The 24917-nt window shown below is 39.2% G+C and overlaps 1 protein-coding gene across 1 annotated transcript in view; it reads right to left on the bottom strand.

The window, feature by feature from the left end:
- The window catches only part of XYLT1 (xylosyltransferase 1), a 468857-nt gene that overhangs the window by 221798 nt on the left and 222142 nt on the right, over positions 1–24917 (bottom strand). Inside the window, exon 2 of the mRNA XM_089679075.1 lies at positions 18768–19293. Within this exon, the coding sequence (XP_089535201.1) occupies positions 18768–19293 (526 nt within the window). The remainder of the gene's footprint in view (positions 1–18767; positions 19294–24917) is intronic.

The raw sequence follows: 24917 nt of genomic DNA on the forward strand, positions 1-24917 counted from the left end.
GTTGAATTGGGTGGAGCTAAGGCTTTCTGGGACTCTATGATATCATGAATTGTAATTTAGTGGCTAGAAAAAAAATCTTTCATTAGAATAGTGAAGTATTGGACTACACGTTGCAGCAGTACACATGGTTTCTGGGATAGTCCTCTTAGATTAAATAAAAGAATGGGAGTGCAAAGCCATTGAAATCTGTTCCGATGCCCTTTTTATTTGTCACACTTTAGATAGAAACTAGAGATATAGATTACAGATTGGATTCTTCATAGTTACATAAAATAGTATATTGGGTTTCAAGAATGCCAGTATCTTTCCAGCAAGAAAAGAGCAAAATACTATGAGGAAGGCCTTTCCCTGCGAGACAAACAGTTAACATTTAGGATCTCATGTATATGAAAGTGTAACTGTGAAAGCGCAAAGGGTAAGGATAAGTACATGTGCCGTTTCTTTTCTGTGAAAGGCTGCTATTATAGTAAGTGTGGTAATAATGAAAGAAGGGACTGGAATCCACTAACAAACCTCTGCTCTTTTCAGTCAATGAGCAAAAAAAGAGAAATACCGTAGATTGCTAGAACGTGCATGTGCACTCTGTAGCATGTCAGATTATTCTGTATGGTAATTGAAGGGGTTAAACAAAACACAATCAGAGAGCCTGTAGAATATAATTTATATTGATAGTGACAGATGCATCTACTTCACTTTGAATTTATGACGAGCCAGCATGGTGGAGCTGTTTAATTTGATTGATGGCCACATTTTGCAGCTACGTAGACTTCAACTGCTGTGCATCCCCAGCTACACAAAACAGAATTACACACAGGATGACATCTCTATGGAAGGCTTGAGTTCTATGAAAGTGTACACACACATAATGAATGAATGTGTTCACCCAAAGCATAAATATTTAAAGTTCAGGCTCCAGCAGCAAACAGACAGCAAATCACTCTCTCCACAAGGACATGGAACGCTGTATATGACAAGGCATGCTAAACGCTGATGGCATCTGCTCCACTTCATCGGACACCTACAAATGTAAATTAGTGCAGATGTCTGCTGGTTTATTTTCTTATTTGTATTTGTACTTGGAGGAGACTAAATAGAAGAGAAAAACTTTCCAAGTAAGATTGTGTATTGGAAGCAAACGTACCAAACAAACTACCTCACTTGTCATAACAAAAATATTGCCAGCTGTATTCGTAGCCTCATCTTTGATATTTTTCCGAACGTCCATCCTTGAATTTGGAATTTAACTTTATTGCTCTTTGAATTCTAAATGTTGGCAGCTGCTGAGAAAATACTAGGGATCAAATATATACATTTTCTAGAAAATATTTATCCATTCAATTATTTTGTTATTATTGCGTGCCTTAGTAGGCCAATTACATTTAACTTTTCAGGCCCAAGCATAGTTTTTGAAGTGAAAGTTTATTAACAATTATTTAGTAGTTTTCCATTTAAACTCCAAAGCTGCTTCTATTATTCACATCCTCTAGGATTAAGGTGTCCGTTTATGAACCAGCAGTAATAGATCGCTGCTCAGTTCTCTGGCATTCTCAGAGAACACAGTTCTCCTGTGAATGCCGTTTATGAAGCATATGTAGATCAGTTCTCCAAACGAAGGGAGAACGGTCTACAAACGCTGGAAAACAGCTGATTTTACTATAATCTTTACAGTAAAATATCAGTTTACTAAGCAGAGGTAAATTATCTCTGCTTAGTTTTCGGTCCCTCCGATTCTCCAGCTCTGGGCTGGAGAATCTGGAGGGAGAACACAGATCTCCAGAGAAGGGCTGAACATATTCTCCTGGGTGTCATAAACTGTGAATGACCAGAGAATAGCTGTGATCCTCTGAATCTCAGCTATTCTGTGTGTCATAAACGGACACCTAAGTCTCCTCAACTATGGCCACACCTAAACAGTGAGCCCTGGAGACCAGCATTTTTTTTAGATTACACAATCTAACTTTAGGAAGCAGCAAAGCGTGTGCTCCAGCATAAATAGAACTTGTGTTTCAGAATAACCACATTACTGGCAAAACAGAGTTGGATGGCCTGGTACATTTAGGCATTGTCTAGATTAAACACTGGCGTTAACCTCCCTGGCGGTATGATTATTTCAGATTTTTGGTGCTGAAAGCGGTACCATTTTTTTTGCATGGAAATATTTTTTTTTTTTATTGTAGGCCTGTAATTTTTATGAATAACTCACTGAAATCTGTCTGAACAAGAGTCTAGTAAACATCCCGGGTATGATAAAATTTGAAACACAAAATCATAAATTATAATATAATAAATAATCATAAAAATAATAATAATATAATAATAATAAATTTAATTCAATAATATAATCAAACCAAAAACACTGAAATTTGAAATATAGCGCCAAGTTCGCACATCACTGAGCAAAGTCAGAGAATCGTTTTCAGTGTCTGATAACGAATTTCCCCATGAATCATCATCACTCAATTCTGCAAGTGGTTCTGATTTACTATTGCTGTTCTCTAGTCGGTCTAAAACCGATTTGACCTAAAGGGACGTTTTTTGGACGCCATGGACGTTTCTCAGTTTCCAGGCAGAAAGAACAGTAAAAATGTAGGCAGGGCACAGAACAAAGCACTAGGGACAAAATGTATGTGAAATGGTTTGATACAGTAATGTTTTACTATGTGATTTTAGTGTATGTAGTGAATGTCACTTTTTGTCATTTTTTAATTTCCCGCCGTTCCGTATGTCCCAACGCTCACAGGGGACGGAGCCCAGATGACAGATGCTGGCATCCGCCGGATTACATTGCCGGGGACACTGCAGGAGGGACATCGTGGGAGCGCAGGACAAGGTAAGTGATCGAGGGATCCCGGAGCAGCGCTGCATAGTATTCTCGAGTGTAGCTCGGAGTTACCACTTGTGGTACTGAAACTTTACCCTGAGCTACACTCGGGAATACTACCAGGGAGGCTACTAAGCAGGTGGGGTATGCTGTATTCCAAGGCCCAATTTCCAATTTACCAGAAATGTACCATTTTTACTGGGTTGGTGTTTGCAAACAAATCACAGAAACTAAGTATAGCCAGGAACAGCTATATAAAGGTTGGCTGAAATTTATTTCCAAAATCTTCAAAAAATATTAACCTAAAGTGAAATTAGAGCAAGAACACCTAGCACATTAACAGAACTGAACTTCAGACTGGTGTAGTGAATCAAATAAACTAATGATATTAAAAAAATGATTTGACATTCCCATACCTGCCAAAGAGACCATTCCCATCTGTCAATGCACAATCCACACAGAGACATTTCAAATTCTACTCTCTTTAAGCTCAAGCTCCTCATTTTTAAAAGTGTAACTATTTGAACTCTTTGATTACCAGGTTATTAAAACATGCCTAGGTCAAATTTAGCAGTGTCAGTGGTTAATTTGGTCATAACTCTGTGATTAATGTGTCTGCACATTAACTTTTACATTGTTTTAAAAGGTTATATAAGGCTTTATTACAATTTTAAGATATACAATGCTATTTTGTTTAAATTATAGACTGACAAATACATGAAAATATGATTTTATAATATTTTCATAGATTTTTAATGTTTAATTTCATATATTTTTAATGTTTAATTTTTTAAATTGTATTATTTTTCAAAGTTGTACCATGTTTTTTTAAATATCATACTTATCTTCCTTAAAAGAGGTATTTATTTCCGTGTGCACAGTGGTACAGAGAGAAAGAAATAGCCTGGCAGCTATAACCATGAGACGTTTGTTAACTTAGCAAACCTTGTGTGATCGCAATGTAATAGCTGTCATCGTGGGGTTTATTTACTAAAGCTGAAGAGTGCAAAATCAGGCTCACTTCTGCATAGAAACAAATCAGCTTCTAACCTCAACTTGTTCAATTAAGCGTCGGCAATTTAAACCTGGAAGCTGATTGGTTTCTTTGCAGAAATGAACCTGATTTTGCACTCTCTAGCTTTAGTAAATAAACCTTGGTGTGTTTAGGATAGAGTGAGAAAGGGATTTTGAGAGTGGATCACAACAGTTCTTGCAAAATTATCCAAAGCGACAAACACCAAAATCTGTCTTGTAAAGTACCAGAATGAACGATATTACAGTACAGTATTTGTCCGCAAAAATTCAGAAGACCAAGACCATGCTTGCTCAGAGATGAAAGAATACATTACTATATAATACCTTACATTACTTCTGAAGTTGTATTCTATCGTATGGGAATTTTTATAACTTTCGTACCCTCTTCATTTTTAATATGAGACTAGCATGAAAAAAAAAAATGACGATCATTCCTTCAATATTCTCATTGTGTGTACGAGGCCTAAAGGATAAGTTCACTTTTTAGAAGAAATAATAAATACACATTTTTTGCAGGTAAAAAAATTAGTATTTATTATTTTTGTCTGCAGGAGCCTGTAAACCTTTGCACCAGCGATCAGGAGATCATTGGTGCCACACAGGTCTCCTGCAGATTTGTCAGTATATCTGCTTGATCGTACGGGATGCACGAGGAAGCAGATATACTGACAGAAAGAATGAATGAACTACAACGGCGCTGGTAGTTCATTGAGGACTACTAGCTGACAGACACTAAGGCTGCCGGGACTTGTAGTCTCTCATTCACAAAAGACTGTGAATGAGCGACGTGGCCGTGTGGGCCATGTTTTAAAAAAAAACTGACAGCTAACGACGGGGAGAAGATCCCTCATTAGCTGTCAAAGTGGGGAGCGGCGGGGGGGGGGCAGTCTGATAGTAACATGTTACACCCTGAATATGGGTGTAACATGTAACAAAAGGTGAACTTATCCTTTAAGGAGCACCTGCAGTGACTTCTGTTTAACTGACAGCAGCATGCAGGCTTTGTTCATAAATTCAATATTACAACTGCTACAGCACATTATTTAGTGCTCTTGTGCAGAGCAAAGGCTTGTATGTTGATCTGCATATGCTGTATATTGGGGTTGATCTCCTAAAAGAGGAAACATCCATTAACAGTAAAGTGAATGATGGTAAATAAGGTGAACCTGTTTTCACTTATAATAAATGTATGTATACCCAGAAAAGTAATTTTAGTGTTGTTATAAACAAGACAAATCTTACAATACGAATTTGCAGTTTTGCAAGAGTAGTTATAGGCCACCATATTGAAAATGTGTCTGTCATAGCGTTCAATAAAAGCTGACTGTTTTATCATGTTCACCTTGCTAATTATGATTAAAGCACATCCATTAAGCCACACTCACTTTAAATATGCCATACCACCTTTTGCTGCATTGCACTGCATTTCCGTGGGTCAAAGGATGGCAACCCAGCCATTAAACACGATGGATAAGGATTTAGCCCCTAGCCACATCAATGCAAAGAAGTAGGAAACAAATGTAAACATAGTAATATCAAGAAGTAGAACAAGGAAAACGAATACAAATATAAAATGAAGTGGAGAATACAAAACAACTAATATGACTAAAATGTTCACTTTCAACGAGGACGATTTCTCCCCTGGCAGCTATGAAAACATAAAGTATGTTAAAACTATTAATAATTCCCCTCCTCCTCTTTTTATTACAACCTCACTCAAAAATTAACAGTATGCAAATCATCACCAGAATTAACAGCTTGAACATCTACCATGGGGAATGGATGAATATTTACTCTGTTTATTAATGCTGCTTAGTGATTCACATAACAACCATGTTTACATTTAATCTCATTATAACATCTTGCATGAAAGCACTGCAGGACAGTGAGGCCCTGCACAGCTTGAGATCAAGCTTCAAGTAAACTTTTGGAAAACTAAGGTACATTTCTTCCCAAGCATTGCCCTCTGTGATAATCAAAATATTTGCATCCTTTTTTAATAAACACTGCGAAGTGCAAAGCAGTTAATGGAAAATGCAACAACCTATAGCAACTAATTGAAATTCAATGTATTTCAGACCAACACAAGATTTTTTTTTTGTCCAAAAAAATGCTTCCCCAAGTGTGCTTTCCTGCCACACTCCTTGCCCTACTGTCATAGCCTATCACACTACATAGATTAAGCCAGTGTTTCTCAACTCCAGTCCTCATGGACCCCCAACAGGTCATGTTTTCAGGATTTCCCTCAGATGAAACAGCTGTGGTAATTACTAAGGCAGTGAAACTGATCAAATCACCTGTGCAAAATAATGGAAATCCTGAAAACATGACCTGTTGGGGGTCCATGAGGACTGGAATTGAGAAACACTGGATTAAGCAATCAGCAGACATTACTATTGTTGTGGGGATAGAGAAAAAATAGTGTTGAGGTGTCTCCACCCACCTATCCCCATGGGCTCTGCTGTCATACAGATAAGCCACAATCTGGTTTAAAAGATCTTACAATATTCCTCAGGTTAATCCATAATGAGTAACACTATTTATAGTCAAGACAACCTACACATAAAGGCTTATATGGCCAATCAATTATAAGGGGATACATATTTGTTGGGATTCCAACAAACACTGTTGTAGAACTAGTACTAGGTATTATCTTTAGTCTTACCTTTGTTTTGCTATATCCTCACTCCGTAAAGTGAGTATGTTGTTTCCAGTTCCAAGATCCCCTTACTTTCTCTCTGTAACACTTGCCTATCACCTTTACCTGAATTAAGCATAAGCTTCTCTATGACCCACATTTTCAAAAATTCCAAATGACACTTATGCTCAAATGTAAAGTGTATTGCCACTGGGGACTTTCAATAATGAGTGTTTATACCATACATATGATCATTCAACCATTTTCTAACCATTCTAATGGTTTTACCTTTATAAAAAGGCACCACAGGTGCAAAGAAAATGCACATGACTCATTGGGTGTCAAAGTCAACAGAATATCATGTTAAAGAGATCCACTGATAAAACTTTGTCCCCAAACAGCTGATGTTCTTATGTTCCTGGCATAAGCTGGGACCAATTCCTGTCCCCTGTGCTTAGCCTGTGTGTGCTTCATGCTTTTTCAAACTTGAACCTATTGTGTTCCAAAAGAAATCCCAGCAGGTTCACCAAAAATTGATATGATTCTGTTTCTCTAATGGTTTGGTCTCTATGTTGTTTTCTATAACCTTCAAAGCCAGCCAATGAGAAATTGATGAATATATTGCCTCTATATCCAATGTAACCAATAAAGTACGTGAAGAGAGTACAAAATTATCCAAAAGAGTCAAAAGACGAGTAGTGTCCCTAACATACAATGGTAAAGACAACACAAACAATTGAAGGATTCCATGAATATATGCACTAACTTTTTCAATCTGGGATCCTTTACCTGAGATAGTCTCCCAGAGAAATTCCTTACCACCTTTATCAAAAGCCAGACTAATACCATTAAAAGGTTTTCTCTGGAATTCCTCCAAACCTTTTGTTGATATCTTAGTGTACCACTTTTTATTCCTACGGATCTTCTGATACATTCTTAAATATTTTTTATCTGACCTGCATAACTATATTCCCACCCTTATCCAATGGTTTTATTATAATTTCTGTATTTGTCTCCAGTTCTTGCAGTGCATAACATTCTGTCCCAATCAAATTATATTCTCAAGCTCCTTGAAAATTCATCTGCGTTAGATCTTTTGTAACAGCCCCAACAAAGCATTGTATGCTGGCAATAGAAGATAAGGAAGGGAATGTCCTAGACTTCACTTTAAGATTAAACTGATCCAATTAAGTTACATATTGTTCTTGATGCACTGATTCATTTTCCTTTTTCATTTTCATTACATAGACTCAGAGCAATCTGAATCAATTCTTCATCCAGTGTCTCAACGTGTTCCTCTTCACATAATTAGACAAGGTCCTGAAGGACCATATATTCATATCTTGTCATCTGAGACCAATCCTCCAATGCATCCCTATAGGATTTTCTACTATGTTAAGTAGGGAGCTTTCAGTCTATGTCTCAATGCAAATAAATAAATGTCCTTTACAGTGTCTAAGTAATCCCTCTTCATCATAAGACAAAAATTATGTCCTTTTACAAGAAGATTCCTCCAAGCTTTTTTAAACCTCAAAGGATGGCAAATTGATAACTTTCCGCTCTGTTTCCACATTCCGTGTTATAAATATTGTTCCATTCTGTATCTCTTTGCACTTGGACCTACCAGGTAAAGGACAAGTTGACCTTTAAAAGAAAAAAATGCAATTTTTTTTGCATATAAAAAATGTGCATTTGCTATTTTTTTTTAGGAGCCTGCAAAGCATTGCATCAGCGATCAGCAGTTCTCTGGTGCCATGCAAGACTCCTGCATGCTGTCAGTGTAAGTGGAAAATGATAAATGGTTTTCAAAATTTTTGACAAATAAATATGTGAAAAAGTGTGGCAAGCATTTGTATTCAGCCCCACGAGTCAATTCTTTGTGGAACCACCTTTCGCTGCATTTACAGCTGCAAGTCTTTTTGGGGATGTCTCTACAAGCTTAGCACATCTAGAGAGTGGATGTAGAGCATTTGTGAACAGTCATTTTCAAGTCTTGCCACAGATTCTCAATTGGATTTATGTCTGGACTTTGACAGGTCATTCTAACACATGAATATGCTTTACTCTAAACCATTCCATTGTATCTCTGGCTGTATGTTTAGGGTCATTGTCCTTCTGGAATGTGAACCTCCTCCCAGTGTCAAGTCTTTTGCAGACTCTAACAGGTTTCATCTAGGATTGCCCTCTATTTGGCTCCATTCATCTTCCCATCAACTCTGACCAGCTTCCCTGTCCCTGCTGAAGAAAATCATCCCCACAACATGATGCTGCCACCACGTTTCACAGTAGGGATGGTGTGTTCAGGGTGATGTGCAGTGTTAGTTTTCCGCCACACATAGCATTTTGCTTTTAGGCAAAAAAGTTTAATTTTAGTTTCATCTGACCAGAGCACCTTCTTCCACATGTTTTCTGTGTCCCCCACATAGCTTCTCGAAAACTGCAAATGGGACTTCTTATAGCTTTCTTTCAACAATGGTTTTCTTTTTGCCACTCTTCCATAAAGGTCGGATTTGTGGAGTGCACGACTAATAGTTGTCCTGTGGGCAGATTCTCTCACCTCAGCTGTGGATCTCTGCAGCTCCTTCATGGGCCTCTTGGCTGCTTCTTTGCTTAATTCTCTCCTTGCCCAGCCTGTCAGTTTAGGTGGACAACCATGTCTTGGTAGGTTTGCACTTGTGCCATATTCTTTCCATTTTCAAATGGTGGATTGATCAGTGCTCTGTGAGATGTTCAAAGCTTGGGATATTTTTTTTTAACTTAACCCTGCTTTAAACTTCTTCACAACTTTATTCATGACCTGTCTGGTGTGTTCTTTGGCCTTCATGATGATGTTTGTTCACTAATGCTCTCTAACAAACCAATGAAGGCTTCAAAGAACAGCTGTATTTATACTGAGATTAAACTACACAGGTGGAGTCTATTTACCAATTAGGTGATTTTTGAAGGCAATTGGTTCCACTAGATTTTAGTTAGGGGTATCAGAGTAAAGGGGGCTGAATACAAATGCATGCCACACTTTTCACATAGTTATTTGTAAAAAGTTTTGAAAACCAAGTACAGTGGCGGCATCCTTTACACCACTGCATCCAACGGTTTGCATTGCACTCGGTGATGTAAGGCTTGGATGCAGATGCTCAGCCATGGAAACCGATTCCATGAAGCTCTCTACACACTATTGTTGTGTTAATCTGAAGGCTGCACAAAGCTTGGAGATCTTTAGCTATTGACTCTGCAGACAGTTGGCAATGTTTGTGACTGTGCGCTTCAGCATGTGCTAACTCTGCTCTGTCATTTTTTGTGGCTAAGTTGCTGTTGTTCCTAGTGATTGGAACACCTGAATCCAATGCTTTGGAGGGGTGTCCCAATACTTTTATAGTGTATATATACACAGTATATATATATATATATATATATATATATATATATATATACAGGGCTTGAAAAAGCCGCTTGCATGCTCGCCAAATACAAGGAGAAATTCATGTGTGGCGAGCGGAGAGAGCAGCTGCACCTGCTATCCCGTGCATGCGCAGTTGGATCGGGATTTTCTCGGGTCCCTACTGCGCATGCGTGACCCCAGGATCCCGCGCATGCGCAGTAGGTGGCCGGGACATCCCGATTGGTCACACAGTAGGATTTCAGGTCGTTGAGATGAAAGTTACCATTCCTGGGCTCAGTATGGGGTGCTCACAGTACACGGAGGGTGGGATCCCGGGGGTGACCTGTGCTCAGGGGTGACAGCACCCCAGGAGTTCAGACCTGAGTCCTATGGATTCTAAAGGATCCTCATTTTTATCCTCTTGCTGCTCGTATCACAATCAGTGGCGGTCAGGCTGCTTCCCAGCTCCGTCTTTCTTCAGAATGCCATGTCTCAGACATGACTGGTGCCGTCCATTATTGTACACATACATAGAACACCCTGGAAATTTCCCTCTATTCTTTTGTTTTCATATTTAGTTATAAAAGTGTATTATTCGGAACCCATCGGGCCCAGCTCAGAACTACCGAATTGGTCGGAAATTGAGTTAATGGACCGGCCTCCATGGCAATTGGTTGTATCAGTTGTTCACTGTAACTTGCTGAGATTGTGGGGGAGGGGGAGACTCAGGATTTTTTGCTCCCTTAATAAGCCACAGGAGACCCAATCTGGCCATACACTAGTAAAATTTTGATGAAAATTCCTCATTTTTAAGAACGTTACCTTAATTTTCTGATCATTAGTGCATCAAATCGAGTTACTAGTTACTAAAGTCTCTTTTTTAAGATGCAGGAGATAAACAAAAAAAATACAAAATGTTCACTACAGGTTTAAAGCTGTAAAACTTGATATTTTGATTGCACCCTATTGCTATTCAGCTATTGTTGTTATGTTTAAATTGACATAATAAAGCTTTGTCATAATTGCAGTTTTTTATATTTTGGACTCTTTATTCTAAAGAAAAATGTAATTTCATAAGCTTTAGGGGGGCATGGTTAGGGGCAGGACTGGGGGGTGGGATTGGGGGGGCGGACCTGGGGCGGGGTTAAAGGGAGCGGACCTGGGCAAGGTTGGGTGGGGCAACTGGTGGAGAGTAAGGTTTGTGCCTGGCTAGTAGGTCTAGACTCTAAATTTTAAGCCCTATATATATATATATATATATATATATATATATATATACACACACACACATTATATTGCCAAAAGTATTGGGACGCCTAACTTTACATGCACATGAATTTTAAGGGCATCCCAATCTTAGTCTGTAGGGTTCAATGTTGAGTTGGCCCTCCCTCTGCAGCTATAACAGCTTCAACTCTTCTGGGAAGGTTGTCCACAGAGTTTAGGAGTGTGTCTATGGAAATGTTTGACCATTCTTTCAGAAGCGCATTTGTGGAGTCAGGCACTGATGTCGGACGAGAAGGCTTGGCTTGCAGTCTCTGCTCTAATTCATCTCAAAGGTGTTCTATCAGGTTGAGTTCAGGACTCATTGCAGGCCAGTCAAGTTCCTCCACACCAAACTTGCTCATCCATGTCTTTATGGACCCTGCTTTGTGCACTGGTGAGCAGTCATGTTGGAACAGGAAGGGGCCATCCCCAAACTGTTCCCATAAAGTTGGGAGCATGAAATTGTCCAGAATGTCTTGGTATGCTGACACCTTAAGTGTTCTCTTCACTGGAACGAAGGGGCCAAGCCCAACCCCTGAAAAACAACCTCACACCATAATCCCCCTCCACCAATCTTTACACTTGGCACAATGCAGTCAGGCAAGTACCGTTCTCCTGGCAACCGCTAAACCCAGACACATCCATCAGATTGGTAGACAGAGAATCGTAATGTGTCACTCTAGAGAACACGTCTCCACTGCTCAAGAGTCCAGTGGTGGTGTGCTTTACACCACTGCATCCAATGCTTTGCATTGCACTTGGTAATGTAAGGCTTGGATGCAGCTGCTCCCATGGAAACCCATTCCATGAAGCTCTCTACGTGCTGTTGTTGTGCTAATCTGAAGGCCACACAATGTTTGGTGTTCTTTAGCTATTGACTCTGCAGACAGCTGGCGACTTCTGCACACTGTGCGTTTCAGCATGTGTTGACCCTACTCTGTCACTTTACGTGGCCTACAACTTTGTGGCTGAGTTGCCGTTGTTCCCAGTTCTTTCCACTATGTTATAATACCACTAACAGTTGACCTAGGAATATTTAGTAGCAAAAAAATTTCACAGATGGACTTATTGCACATTTGGCAACCTATCACAGTACCATGCTTGAATTCAGTCTGCGTGCCTGGGTGCTTGATCTTATATACCGTATTTTTCGCTCCAATAAAACGTATTTTTTCCCCCAAAAAAGGGGAGAAAATGTCACTGCGTCTTATGGAGTGGCCGGTCCGGTATTCCCACCGCCACCACCGTGTGAGAATACCGGGCCGGCCGCTCGTCTCTTCTGTGCAGCAGGACCTTACCTGTTCCTCGGTCTAGCGCTGCACAGTCTTCCCGTGCCAGCATCTTTAGTGTGAGCAATGCGCATGTGCGAGAAGTGCTGCGCTTTGTGAATGGTAAGGTGTCTTCTGGGACACATGACAGGTCCCAGAAGACCCCAGACCAATCACAAAGCACAGCGATTCTCGCGCATGCGCACTGGGTACCCGACTGTCAGCCGGGTGCCCACACTAAAGGCAGGACAACTCCGCAGAAGTGGGAGCAGGTACCTGTCAAATTCAGGTACCCACTCCCCCTCCCTGCCCAAAGGTACGCAGTCTTAGTCATCCTCTGTACTGTCTTCAGTCTTTGGTCGTCCCCTGCACTGTCCGCAGTCTCTGGTCATCCCCTATACAGTCCGCAGTCTCTTAGCCATCCCCTATACAGTCCGCAGTCTCTGGTCATTCCCTATACTGTCCGCAGTATCTGGTCACCCCTGCACTGTCCGCAGTCTCTGGTCATCCCCTATACTGTCCGCAGTCTCTTAGTCATCCCCTGTACTGTTCGCATTCTCTGGTCATCCCCTGCACTGTCCGCAGTCTCTGGTCATCCCCTATACTGTCCACAGTCTTTGGTAATCCCCTATACTGTCCACAGTCTCTTGGTCATCCCCTATACTGTCCGCAGTCTCTGGTCATCCCCTATACTGTCCACAGTCTTTGGTCATCCCCTATACTGTCCACAGTCTCTGGTCATCCCCTATACTGTCCACAGTCTCTGGTCATCCCCTATACTGTCCGCAGTCTCTTGGTCATCCCCTATACTGTCCACAGTCTCTGGTCATCCCCTATACTGTCCGCAATCTCTTGGTCATCTCCTATACTGTCTGCAGTCTCTGGTCATCTCCTGTACTATGTCCGCAGTCTCTGGTCATCTTCTGTACTGTGTCTGCAGTCTCTGGTCATCCCCTGTACTGTGTCCGCAGTCTCTGATCATCTCCTGTACTGTGTCCGCAGTCTCTGGTCATCTCCTGTATTGTGTCCGCAGTCTCTGGTCATCTCCTGTACTGTTTCCACAGTCTCTGGTCATCTCCTGTAGTACGTCCGCAGTCTCTGGTCATCTCCTGTACTATGTCCGCAGTCTCGGGTCATCTCCTGTACTATGTCCGCAGTCTCTGGTCATCTCCTGTACTATGTCCGCAGTGTCTGGTCATCTCCTGTACTATGTCCGCAGTCTCTGGCCATCTCCTGTAGTATGTCTGCAGTCTCTGGTCATCCCCTGTACTGTCTGCAGTCTCTGGTCGTCTCCTCTACTATGTCTGCAGTCTCTGGTCATTTCCTGTACTGTGTCTGCAGTCCATTGGTTCATAATATTTTTTTTCTTGTTTTCCGCCTCTAAAACCTAGGTGTGTCTTATGGTCAGGTGCGTCTCATGAAGCGAAAAATACGGTACCTGTGGCCATATATATATTTGTGTGTGTGTATATATATATATATATATATATATATATATATATATATGTATACACACATACACACACATACATATGCAGGTGCATCTCAAAATATAAAAATTAAATAAATTAGAAAATCATCAAAAGTTAATTTATTTCAGTAATGCAGTTCGAAAAGTGAACCTCATTTATTATATAGATTCCTTACACACAGAGTGCTGATATATTTCAAGCATTTCTTTATTTTAATGTTTATGATTATGGCTTGCAGCTAATGAAAACCCAAAATTCAGTATTCAGGATTTTTAATACACATTTTTTTTACTGAAAAGTATGTTCATGTACAGTATAGTATGAACTCAGTACTTGGCAGGTATTTTGAGTTAACTGATTAGAGTGTGACACCATGGGGTTTATTTACTAAAGCTGGAGAGTCCAAAATCAGACTCCCTTCTGCATAGAAACCAATCAGCTTCCAGGTTTCATTGCCAAAGCTTCATTGAACAAGCTGAGGTTAGAAGCTGATTGGTTTCTATGCAGAAGGGAGTCTGATTTTGGACTCTCCAGCTTTAGTAAATAAACCCCCATGAGTCTACAATATTGAACTTGTTAACTTTTTCACAATATTCAAATTTTCCGACGTACTGAATACTTGTTTTCACTCGCTGTAAGCCATAATCATCAACATTAAAATAAAGAAATACTTGAAATATATCTCTCTGTGTGTAATGAATCTATGAAATATACGAGTTTCACTTTTTGAATTGAATTACTGAAATAAATTAACTTTTTGATGATATGCTACTTTATTGTGATGCGCCTGTGTGTGTATGTATATATATATATATATATATATATATATATATATATATATATATTTTATAATTTATTAATGCACTTTTATGTTTTCGTCCAGTAGGTGATTTTTGTTCTGTCTGCTTTGCACCCAGGTAGGGCACTTATGAAGTGATCAAAGAATCTACATCGCTCAGGGTTTGCAAATAATAATTGTCTATTTATAGTAGGCATTGGGGTTAATTTACTAAAGGCAAACAGGCTGTTAGTTTTGCATGGTGCTTTTTATTTATTTATTTATTTGTTTATTTGGGATGATGGTTTCTTGTAGTCTCACAAATAGCAGGTTATTTCAATTTTTTTTTTACACCTACAATTAACTATTGGAAAAGTAGAGCAAAATGTGTCCCAATTCGACCAGCACATAGGTGGTATGTGTAAATTCTGAATACATTTATGTATGCTTACAGCTCAATCCAATCAACATGCAGGCCCAAAGGCATCAGTTTGGACCATTTTATTATACACAATAATGTATTACTGACTCTGGAAGCCCCATTGCCTAAGTTTACAGTCCATGCTGGTTTTGCAGAAATCCAGCTCAGTGTATGACAATTCACATTTTTCTACAAGTTTTCCGAACATTAAATTCTCTAGAGTTAAAACAAATTTAACCTATATAGTATGCAGTCAAAATTTTACAAAGGTACTGCCAAATAAGAACAGCAATGTCACTAAAGCTCTTTCTTTTCTGGGTACAACATTTTAGTGCTTAGTTTTACATTACCCATAATGTAGTTCCTATGTTTTATATCTCTATAAAACAGAGCAATGCTTTATTTCAAAGTATATTTTTCAAATTTAAAGACAAATTAAAGACATGCTAACAGGACTACCACACCTGGGATTTTTCTTACTTTTCTTAAAGTCTTAATTCACCTTTAGCAAAAAAAACTGCCTATGCAGGTAAGGGGCACCTGTAGATAAACACAAACTGTGAAGCTTTGACCAAAATGAAATAAAGCCTTAGCTATAGGTGTAGTCCATTTACATGGCTCCTGAAGCCTGGCTGAAAAACTCCCAGAGATGGCATCATCCCACCCTGCCTTGTTGTTAGGACATTAATGCTCACCTCCACAATCAGAGTAGTGCGCTCTAAACCCAGTACCCACATATGTGGTCCACTATCTCCTCTGGCGCAGCATCGCTGTGCTTAGAGCTACTGCAACTGGGAAGAGAGCGCATGCATGGTGGTGAATCAGCTGGAAGTGTCTTGGCAGCGTCATAGCATGGATGGGATGATGCCATCTCTGGAAGTTTTTCAGTCAGGCCTTTGGAGATATATAAAAGGCCTACACCTACAGCAAGGATGTTATCCAACTTTAGTCAGAGCTGCGCAGTTTTGTTTTATCTGCAGGTGCTCCTTACGTGTATAGGAAGTTTTTTGGTAAAGGTGAAGTAACCCTTTAAATGGGAGAGCAGCTTAAAAACGTGCTTATTAGTATCTTCACAAACCATGTCCATCTTTTCCTTGTGAATCATGCTGGCTGATTGCATAGCTAATACAAGAGCAAAACAGTGAAATCCTGGACTGCATTATGGGAGCAAACTTTTTTTCCCATACATATTTTGCTATAAAAAACATCACACACAGAAACCAACATTTAGATCTATAAAGACAAATTTGCATGTTAGAATTATGGAAATGCTATAAACATCAGTGTTCCAAAACAAAAACTGCAATGTGTTTCTAAAATTATACTGGGATCATAGTATATCTTTATAGATAGTTTATTAGGTATATTGCAGATATAAATACTGTATAGTCAAGTTTTCTTTAGTTAACTAGTCAACTGCCTACTGCACAAGATCAGACTAGTTTTACAAGCTTGTGTACATTTGCCAATCACAGTGACTCCTCAAAACATTCACTGGGGGAAGAATATGTCTAGTCTTTTTTGGTGGTATTGCTGTTCTGACCTATGGAAGTTTTCAGGGAGAAATCAATGTCACTATTATTGTAAAACAATTATGCATTCCTCTATTATGGAACAGCTCTCTTGAGAAAGGTTAATTGCGAAGAAATCAGAAAGCATGCAGGTCAAGCTCTGGACCCAGATTTAACTTTTCAGATGATAAAATTACAGTACATTTTTGTTGCGTAAATATTAAATTTAACAATAATTTTACTTTTCTTAAAGTGTTACTAAACCCACAACAATAAAATGAGTCTGTATATGCAGCAATGCATGCTTGTTATACTCACTGTGGAACCTAAGGAGTTAATCCTCTGAATTGTGTAAAAAAGGATGTTTGATCCTGTTTTCTCTGATTCTCCCTTCTTCCACAGTCCCCAATCCATCTGCTGATAGAATAGAGCCTTGCGGGCAAGCTGCACATGCTCAGTTTGGTGTGTATTGCTAGAGAAGTTTTTTTTTTTTGTCTTGGGAAAGTGCATGTGATCAGCACAGCTCCAATCAGCACTGTCCAGACAGAGAGTCAGGGGACTTCAGCCTCATAGGACAGTCAGAGCAGAATGAAAACTCCTACAAGGTTTAGCCAGTGTTCTGCTGGACACTGATAGAAGTTACAAGACTGCTCTAACTGCTGATGCGAAAATGTATTTAGCAGTTTATATTTACTAGAATAATTGCATTTCCATGTTCTGTGTACTGTGGGAGACCAGATGCAGGGTCCTGGGTTTAGTAACACTAAGCCAATGTGAAAATACAGGATTAGAAAGAAAGCTACCATTTATGTTCAGATAAATCCACAGTTGCTGCGTTCTGCCTAGTCTTCTCAGTAACATCTTAATACAGTAATAGCAACATGCCTAGAGGTAAAAAATAACATGCACATACACAACACTCACTGTATACTTGATTTAATAAAGCACTGTAAAGTTCCGTAACCTTAACCAGTTTCTGTATTTTGCCATTTGAGGTTCAACAAATAGTTTACTCTGGTACTCCCTATTCAACCTTTTGTCCCCATCCCCCTTTCTCAAACATATGCACACACACGCAAACACACACTTTCCCATTAGTTTGCCATAGCAAAGTGAACTACCTGGTACTTTCAGGTATAGGGGAGTGTGTTATTTTCTCCATTTGCTGAAAGGAAGTAATGCTGGGTGCCTGAGCCCTAAGTGTTGTCATTTCGGAACTGGGAAGGGCTTACTTAGGCCAGTGTAAACCTGACCAGAATGACATGGAGCTTACATAAGGCTTTTTTAGCCAGACAAATCAGAAGTCCATACAAGGCAAGTACTTTAGTACTTACCTGCCCTCATTTCACCAAGACCTTCACTACTATCCTGGTGCTTCTTATTCCATATTTGCATTGAAGAATCTCTGTTCATATCCACAAAATATACAGTCGCTCCACTGGAGTAAACAGAGATTTGAATGTGCACATGTGGAAAAGGAAGAACCCGACCTGAAAACTAGCAGTGGCTTTACAGCTCCTAGGGGGCTGAACATCTAATATCTCAGAGAATCAAATACAGGTAAACTTGTGGACAAAGAAAGAGTTCATCTAAATTTTACACAATGTACAGTTATCCTATAGGATTCAAATCAAAACTCAATATTAAACAAACGTAAAACAACCTGTGCACACAACTCTTTAAAGCAATGGACCAAAAAGTGTACCTCTTTTTTTAAATACAGCATAAGTGTGTTGTGGTGTGCTGCAGTGCTGGTGTATTGACTGCTACTCTAGTTGTGTGTTGGGGAGCCATGATAAATGAAAGGCACGAACAAAGCGCAATGTATTACTGTTACACCGTGAGTCACTACAAAGCGCAGGTCTGTAGGATAGAATGCTAAGAGAAACTGAAATCTGCAGAGGTTGGGGCTAGGCCCTATACAACAAAAACGGATTTTCAAACAGAAGCATGGCAGACTGTTGCAAAACAGTAGTCTTTTGCTGCTTGAAAGCTCCAGTTTCTAGTGTTAATGCTTTCATACTCTATATAAAAAAGTGGAATGCAAAACAAAATTGACAGATTGGGAATAGTTATTTTTCTATTGTAGCCTTCTAAGCAAATCATGTAATCCTAAATGAGAGACCAGTTTCATGTAGGAACAATAATACAAGAACAATATAGTATGTTATAACTTACCTTCTAAAGGACAAAGTCTGGTTACTTTCTCCGGCATTACTTTCCCTTGCTTGTGTTGACAATAGACTTCAGCAATCTCCTGCCGACACTGTTTTGACTTAGCCCGAGACAGTGCTGATATTGCTTCTTTACCTGTGATCTCACATTTTGGCGGTAGCTCATACTTAATTTCTGGAGAGCTACTTCCTGTCTTCTTTGTATGGTGCAATTTAGAGCTTCTATATCCATCTTTGAGGCTGTTAGTGCTGAGGTTCTTGGAAGGGTTACCTCCATAGTGTAATACTTCATTGGAATTTTTACCTAGCAATGAATTCTCCTTTACTTTCTCTTCAAGTGCTAGCTTCCTTTTTAAATGTTCTTTCTGCTTGCTAAGAGTTTTTTTCCCTAGATCTGTCTGATGCTTATGCCTTTGAGTCCTTGGAGCAAAGTTACTATTATCAATATTTTCAAAGTCTTTTGGAACAGAATTTTCATTATTGCTGTCTGTCCTCATTTTCTCTTTTGGACGGTGAGAAAAATATCCATCCTGCAGAAAAAGAAAATTAAAGAATTAGAAGAAGAACCATCTTGAGCAATATTGTTCAGGCCATATATAAATATATATATAAGCTATCACTGCTGAATCAGAAAAAAATAACCATCACTCAAGTAGAGTAACTGAGTCCCTTACAAATTTTTCTTTTTGAAAACACGTTACATCACTAAGTCATTCCTAAGTAATGCTTTATATTTCACATGGATTTCAAGAACAAAAAGGAAACTCTGTAAACAAGCTATCTTTCTACACATTATATAAACATACTCGGGCTTCTGCAAAAGACACATTTTTAGCTGCTTTTGCAGCGTAATTTACAGGCAAAATCAAATATTAAAGCATGGATATTACTACTGTACAGAAGAGACATTATAGTTGAATTGTCAGGTCTAAGTTGGCAAAAAAAATATGAACAGCATATAATGTATGTGCCTATACAGCAGGCTGTAGGTGCACTTAACGGGACTTACAACAAGAGAAATTTTACAATGTAGTTTAATCAGTGGCAACGTTTCGATGGGGCACAGCCCAACTTTCTCAATATATAGTAAGTTATTGTTAAAATAAACCATTTTCAAACCAAATACCCACAGTTTAAATTGATATTTGGTTCTTGCAAAATACTGTATATTTTAATTTTTAACCAAAACTGTAAATGTCATATTTACTACAATCATATTATATACATAATAATTAAAATATTATTATTATCGCTATGCAAATATTTTGCACATTTATGATTAATTGAAACCCCAATGTCAAATATGAAAAATATTTAAAATCTTAATTTTTATTGTAAAGGGCAATATGTAGTAACAATCAATCAGAACGTAACTGTCAATTATCTGTCTGCAGCTATCTAATGAAAATGAATTCTTGTTTATGTTATATGAATGTTTTCCTCATCAGCATTTGTACTGCATTAAGATGTCTGATGATGTACATATAGAATAAAATAAAAAATAGTAATAAAAACAAATCATGGATATTTAACAGCCCCGTAAAAAAGCCCATTATGCCACCTGGAATATGTTGCCAGCTTTAAGCAGTATCACTGTTTTCTGTACAGTATCTAGTTCACCATAGGACAAAGTACATGTAGTACTTTGTTCCATTTTTTTAGGCAACCTATAATGTTTGCTGAAATGTGGGCCAGGTCCTTGGTTCATGGGCTTTTCTGGTAAAAGCTTGGCTCTGGGTCCCAACATTCAGGAAAATGGGATAAAAGACTACTTGTGCTTTGTCCCATCAGGAAGTAAAAAAGGATACTTCTCTAAAGGTTTCTAACAAATTTTTTTTCTAAATAGTTCTTGAAAGTATGATATTTTAAAATGTTAAAGTGAAAAGTTTAGTCTGGTAAAACAATTTAAACATTATATAGCTTATCAGTATTTTAATAATTGTATTACTTTTATTCCATGACAACTAGCAAAAAACTCGTTCCCCAAAAGACAGTTAACACAAGTACCCAAATCTACAAATATAATTAGTGTCTTTGCTGGCTGACTTGTTTATTACAAACTTTCAAAGTGCTGCTTACAGGCATCAAGAAATAAAACTGAATTATTTAATAGTAGAGTGAGAAAAACACCTATGTGTAAAAGAATCCAAACAGCAAAATTACTTACTATTACAAAACTTTTAATTAGTTTTAAAATCAAATAAAGAAAATAACAACGCTTGCCGCTGGTTAAATTGAACATTTTTTTTGGCAGCAAAATTAATCTCTGTAATTATTTTATGTCTGCAATCCTGTATTGAAGATCTGTTGTGCTATAGAGGTTAAGAGTAATTCTAAGAAATGAATCCTCACTTGTGGGCTAAAAATGGAACAATTCTCGGTTAAAAGAAAAATGTCCTTGCAATTCCGGAAAAATCTTCTATCTGCTTCTGAAACCAAATCTCCTCTAGGTCACAATGCAAACAGTAGTTTTGTACAAAACCACACACACTATATAACAATAACATTAAATGATTATACAGGCAATGTCCTAGAGAAAAGAGAGCTAAAAATATGTCTTGTTGACTTACAGTGGACAAACTGAATAATCAAAATAAAGAAATACAGTGTAAAGTGAAATTGCAATGGTATTTTGCTTCCAGGTTAATGTCTAATTGGGATTCTAGTCTTGTACAAATCTATACCATAGTCCTGACATCAGCCCCAAATGCAGAGTGCAACATCATCTCTTAATCTGGCTAGTGACCTGCAGGTCTGTTAGTCATGACTCACAGACATGTCTCTGTGTACATGCTGTGTACATACAGTTCAAATTATATTGTGAAAGAGCTTAGGGATAGCAAAACTGTAGACCAGATCAGGTAGTTCAGACATGATTTGATAATAAATAGAGTGCATATGAGGTGAAAATGAATATCTCACCTGAAAAAAAATGTCCACTCAATTATTGTCGGGGTTCTAAAAAATAGCTATACCAGGACTGACAATAATAGTTGGACTGCACATATTTCACATAAACGACAAAGATCTGTGTCTCAAGAAGCAGAATTAAATTTGTTTAAAATTGACTCAAAAAGATCCTACAACATAAGCTGATCATAACAAGAATGATCATGAAGCAAACATGTGGTACTTTAAAGGAATATGGCACACAAAAGATAACAACATAAGGCCTTCAAAGACTAGCACCATGGAGAAGTCCAAAGGACTGGAAAGTTTGCCAACAAGTCTCTAAGGCAGGGCTCAAAATTTCCACTCACCTGCTTGCATTGGCGAGTGAAATATAATGGGGATGAATATGTCTAGATTGCAGCAGGTGAAATTGACAGGGATGATCATTGCAGCGGTGGGGACAGTTACAAGCAGCGATCTTCTTGTATAGCTTTCAATGAAGCAGCTGGAAGCCGTAGGAGGGAGAGGAGAAGTTGCCTCCTGCAGTTACATTGAAAGCCATACAGGGAAATTGCTGCTTGTAACCGTCCCCACCGCTGCGCTGATCACCCCCCACCATACATTGAACTTCTCTTTCTGGAGAGCACGTGTGCTCCTCAGTGCCCAGCCCCTCCCCCCATTCTCCGCACAAATAGGACAGAGAGAGGCTGGATCTGCTCTGCCTCCTCTTGTGCCCCTTAGAAGCTAGATGGACAGGAGTGTAGGCGAGAAATTGCATACAGAGCAACCAACAGCTCTGTAATGTTTCTTACTGAGCCAATGAGCTGAGGGCCATCCATGTGAGTCCAACCTTCTTTCCTCCCCTTCCCTCTTTCCTTTCTCTTCTTCCTTCCTTCTGTTCCCTCCTTCCTCCCCTTCCCTCCATTCGTTCTGCCTTTCCTTCCTCTCTCTCCTTCCTCCCATCCATCATTCCTTCCATCCATTCCTTTCCTTCCTCCATCAATTCCCTCCCTTTCTTCCCCCCTCCTGTCCTCCATATATTCCCTTCCTTCCTCCATTTATTCCCTTCCTTCCCTCATTCCTTCCTCCCCTACCTTCATTCCTTCCTTCTGTCACTTCCTTCCTTCCTCCCTCCCTTCCTTCCTTCACCCCCCCTTCTTACTTCCTTCCTTTCCTTCCCTCCTTCCTCCCTTCCTTTCTTTCCTTACTCTTCTCCCTCCCATCATTCCTTCCCTTCCTTCCGCCATCTATTCCCTTCCTCCCCTCCCTCCTTCTATCCATTCCCCTCCTTCCTCCCCTTCATTCTTTTCCACCCTCCCTCCCATCTTTCCCTTCCTTCCTTCCTTCCTCCATCCATTTCCCCTCTCTCTTCCTTGCCATTCCCTTTCTCCCCGTCCTTCCTCCATTCCCTCCCTCCCCTTCCTTCATTCCCTCCCTTCCATTCTCTCTCGTTCCTTCCTTGCTTATCTCTCTCCCTCCTCATCTTTCCTAATTTGCTCTCCAGCAATAGCTTTCATGAGTGCAGCCAGAAGAGTTTAGTTTTGTGTGGTAGTAGTTGGTCCCATGTGGGGACATCTTATGTAAGAGGGACTGTGATCGAGACACCTAATGTAAAGGGGGATGGGACATCTGATGTAAAGGGGGACTCTGATGGGACACCTAATGTAAAGGGGGACTCTGATGGAACACCTGATATAAAGGGAGACTCTGATGGGACACCTGATGTAAAGGAGGACACCTGATGGGTATTAAATATCTAATTTTGTAGCTTTATTCTTTATAAAACATTTAACAGTGTCATTACATGAGATACTTTACAAGGGTGTGTTTAGGGGCAGAATTAGGAGTTGGGTGGGACAACTGTTGGCGAGTAACTTAAGGCCTGGCTAGTAGCTCAGGACTTGAAATTTTGAGCCCTGCTTTAGGGGTCTCTGCTGGTGTAGCAGAGTTTAGCCAGGAACATGCGAGACATTCAGTAAGGATTCAAAGAGAGCATGCACAACATTCAATCATCAGTTGATCTTCTGTTCTTTCAGCATTCATAATTCAAACAAATAATCGAACTGCTATGAATATTGGCTAATTGTTTGCTCTTAAGCATCCAGGAGGGCGGCACCTTTATTTTCTTTTTTCTAAAATTGTGTCCATGATGTGATTCAGCAATGGATAGCGGAGGAGTTGTAAGATGTTGAGGACGCCTACATGATGTCTGTTATAAGGACAGACTCATTCAAATCAAATTCCATCACCAAACATAATATACACAATTGAGATTATATAAATTAAAAATCAAACAATCTCCACCTTGAGTTCAGGAAGCAGATTTTTATCATGCCATTTGTTTGTGCCCCAAGATAAAGGCCTTCTGTTCGCAAGTATGTGGTTTTATTGAATCAGCCCTGGGTCTTCCAGTAGTAAAATGCCCCAGGTCTTGTTTACTAAGTTTGGTGGAGAACCTCTCTGTTAACTTACATACCAAGAAATTAAAGAATTAAGAAAATGGTATTCAAAGGACACTCTATTTCTATGCAAAAGTAGTGTAATCACTTGGAAAAGATCCCTTCCTCCAACTCTATCAATCAACTCCCTTCATCCTTTGTACCAACTTGTACCTCTAGGGGTTCACCTAAACGTTTTTAATCTGGAGACTCTGGACTCGATCTACTCTTACTACCTAATCCCATTGCTTTTCTCTGAAGACAATTTCCAACCATTATTTCTCTCTGCATCCCATATAAGTGCAAAATAAATCAAGGCCTGTACTGTGTGAATATGTACAGTCGCTATTATGTAAGGACATGTGACTGCACTAGTTCTTTGCATATGATATTTTTTTGCAACTGTATGTATTATTACATGCTTAAACAATAAACAGAATCTTAAAAAAAAAAGATTGTGTCAAACCCCACCTTGACAATTGACTTTCAGTGAAATGACTAAGATCCTCATGGGTTCCTTGAATGGAAAACAGTTCAGGCAGTCAACAGTAATTCACACAAACCACAATGTAAAATAAGGAAAACAGAGACTGCAGTTCAGCCTATTCTTGATAGCTATAAAACCTTGGATTTTGCCTGATCCCTGGTACACTTGGCTAATATCCAGCTTTCCACATATGTCATTTACCATAAACCCTTCAGTATTCAGACTATGCAAACAACAAATCAACACACGTCTAATGTTTCTATCTGGGTTGATGAGAATGCATTAGGACTCTCCTTGGTTAAATATGAAAAACACAGGATTAACTTGTCTGGTGGTT

Source organism: Staurois parvus, unplaced genomic scaffold (assembly GCF_062004578.1).
Source record: "Staurois parvus isolate SC_StPar_1 unplaced genomic scaffold, SC_StPar_1.0 ptg000217l, whole genome shotgun sequence".
Classification (NCBI taxonomy): Eukaryota; Metazoa; Chordata; class Amphibia; order Anura; family Ranidae; genus Staurois; species Staurois parvus.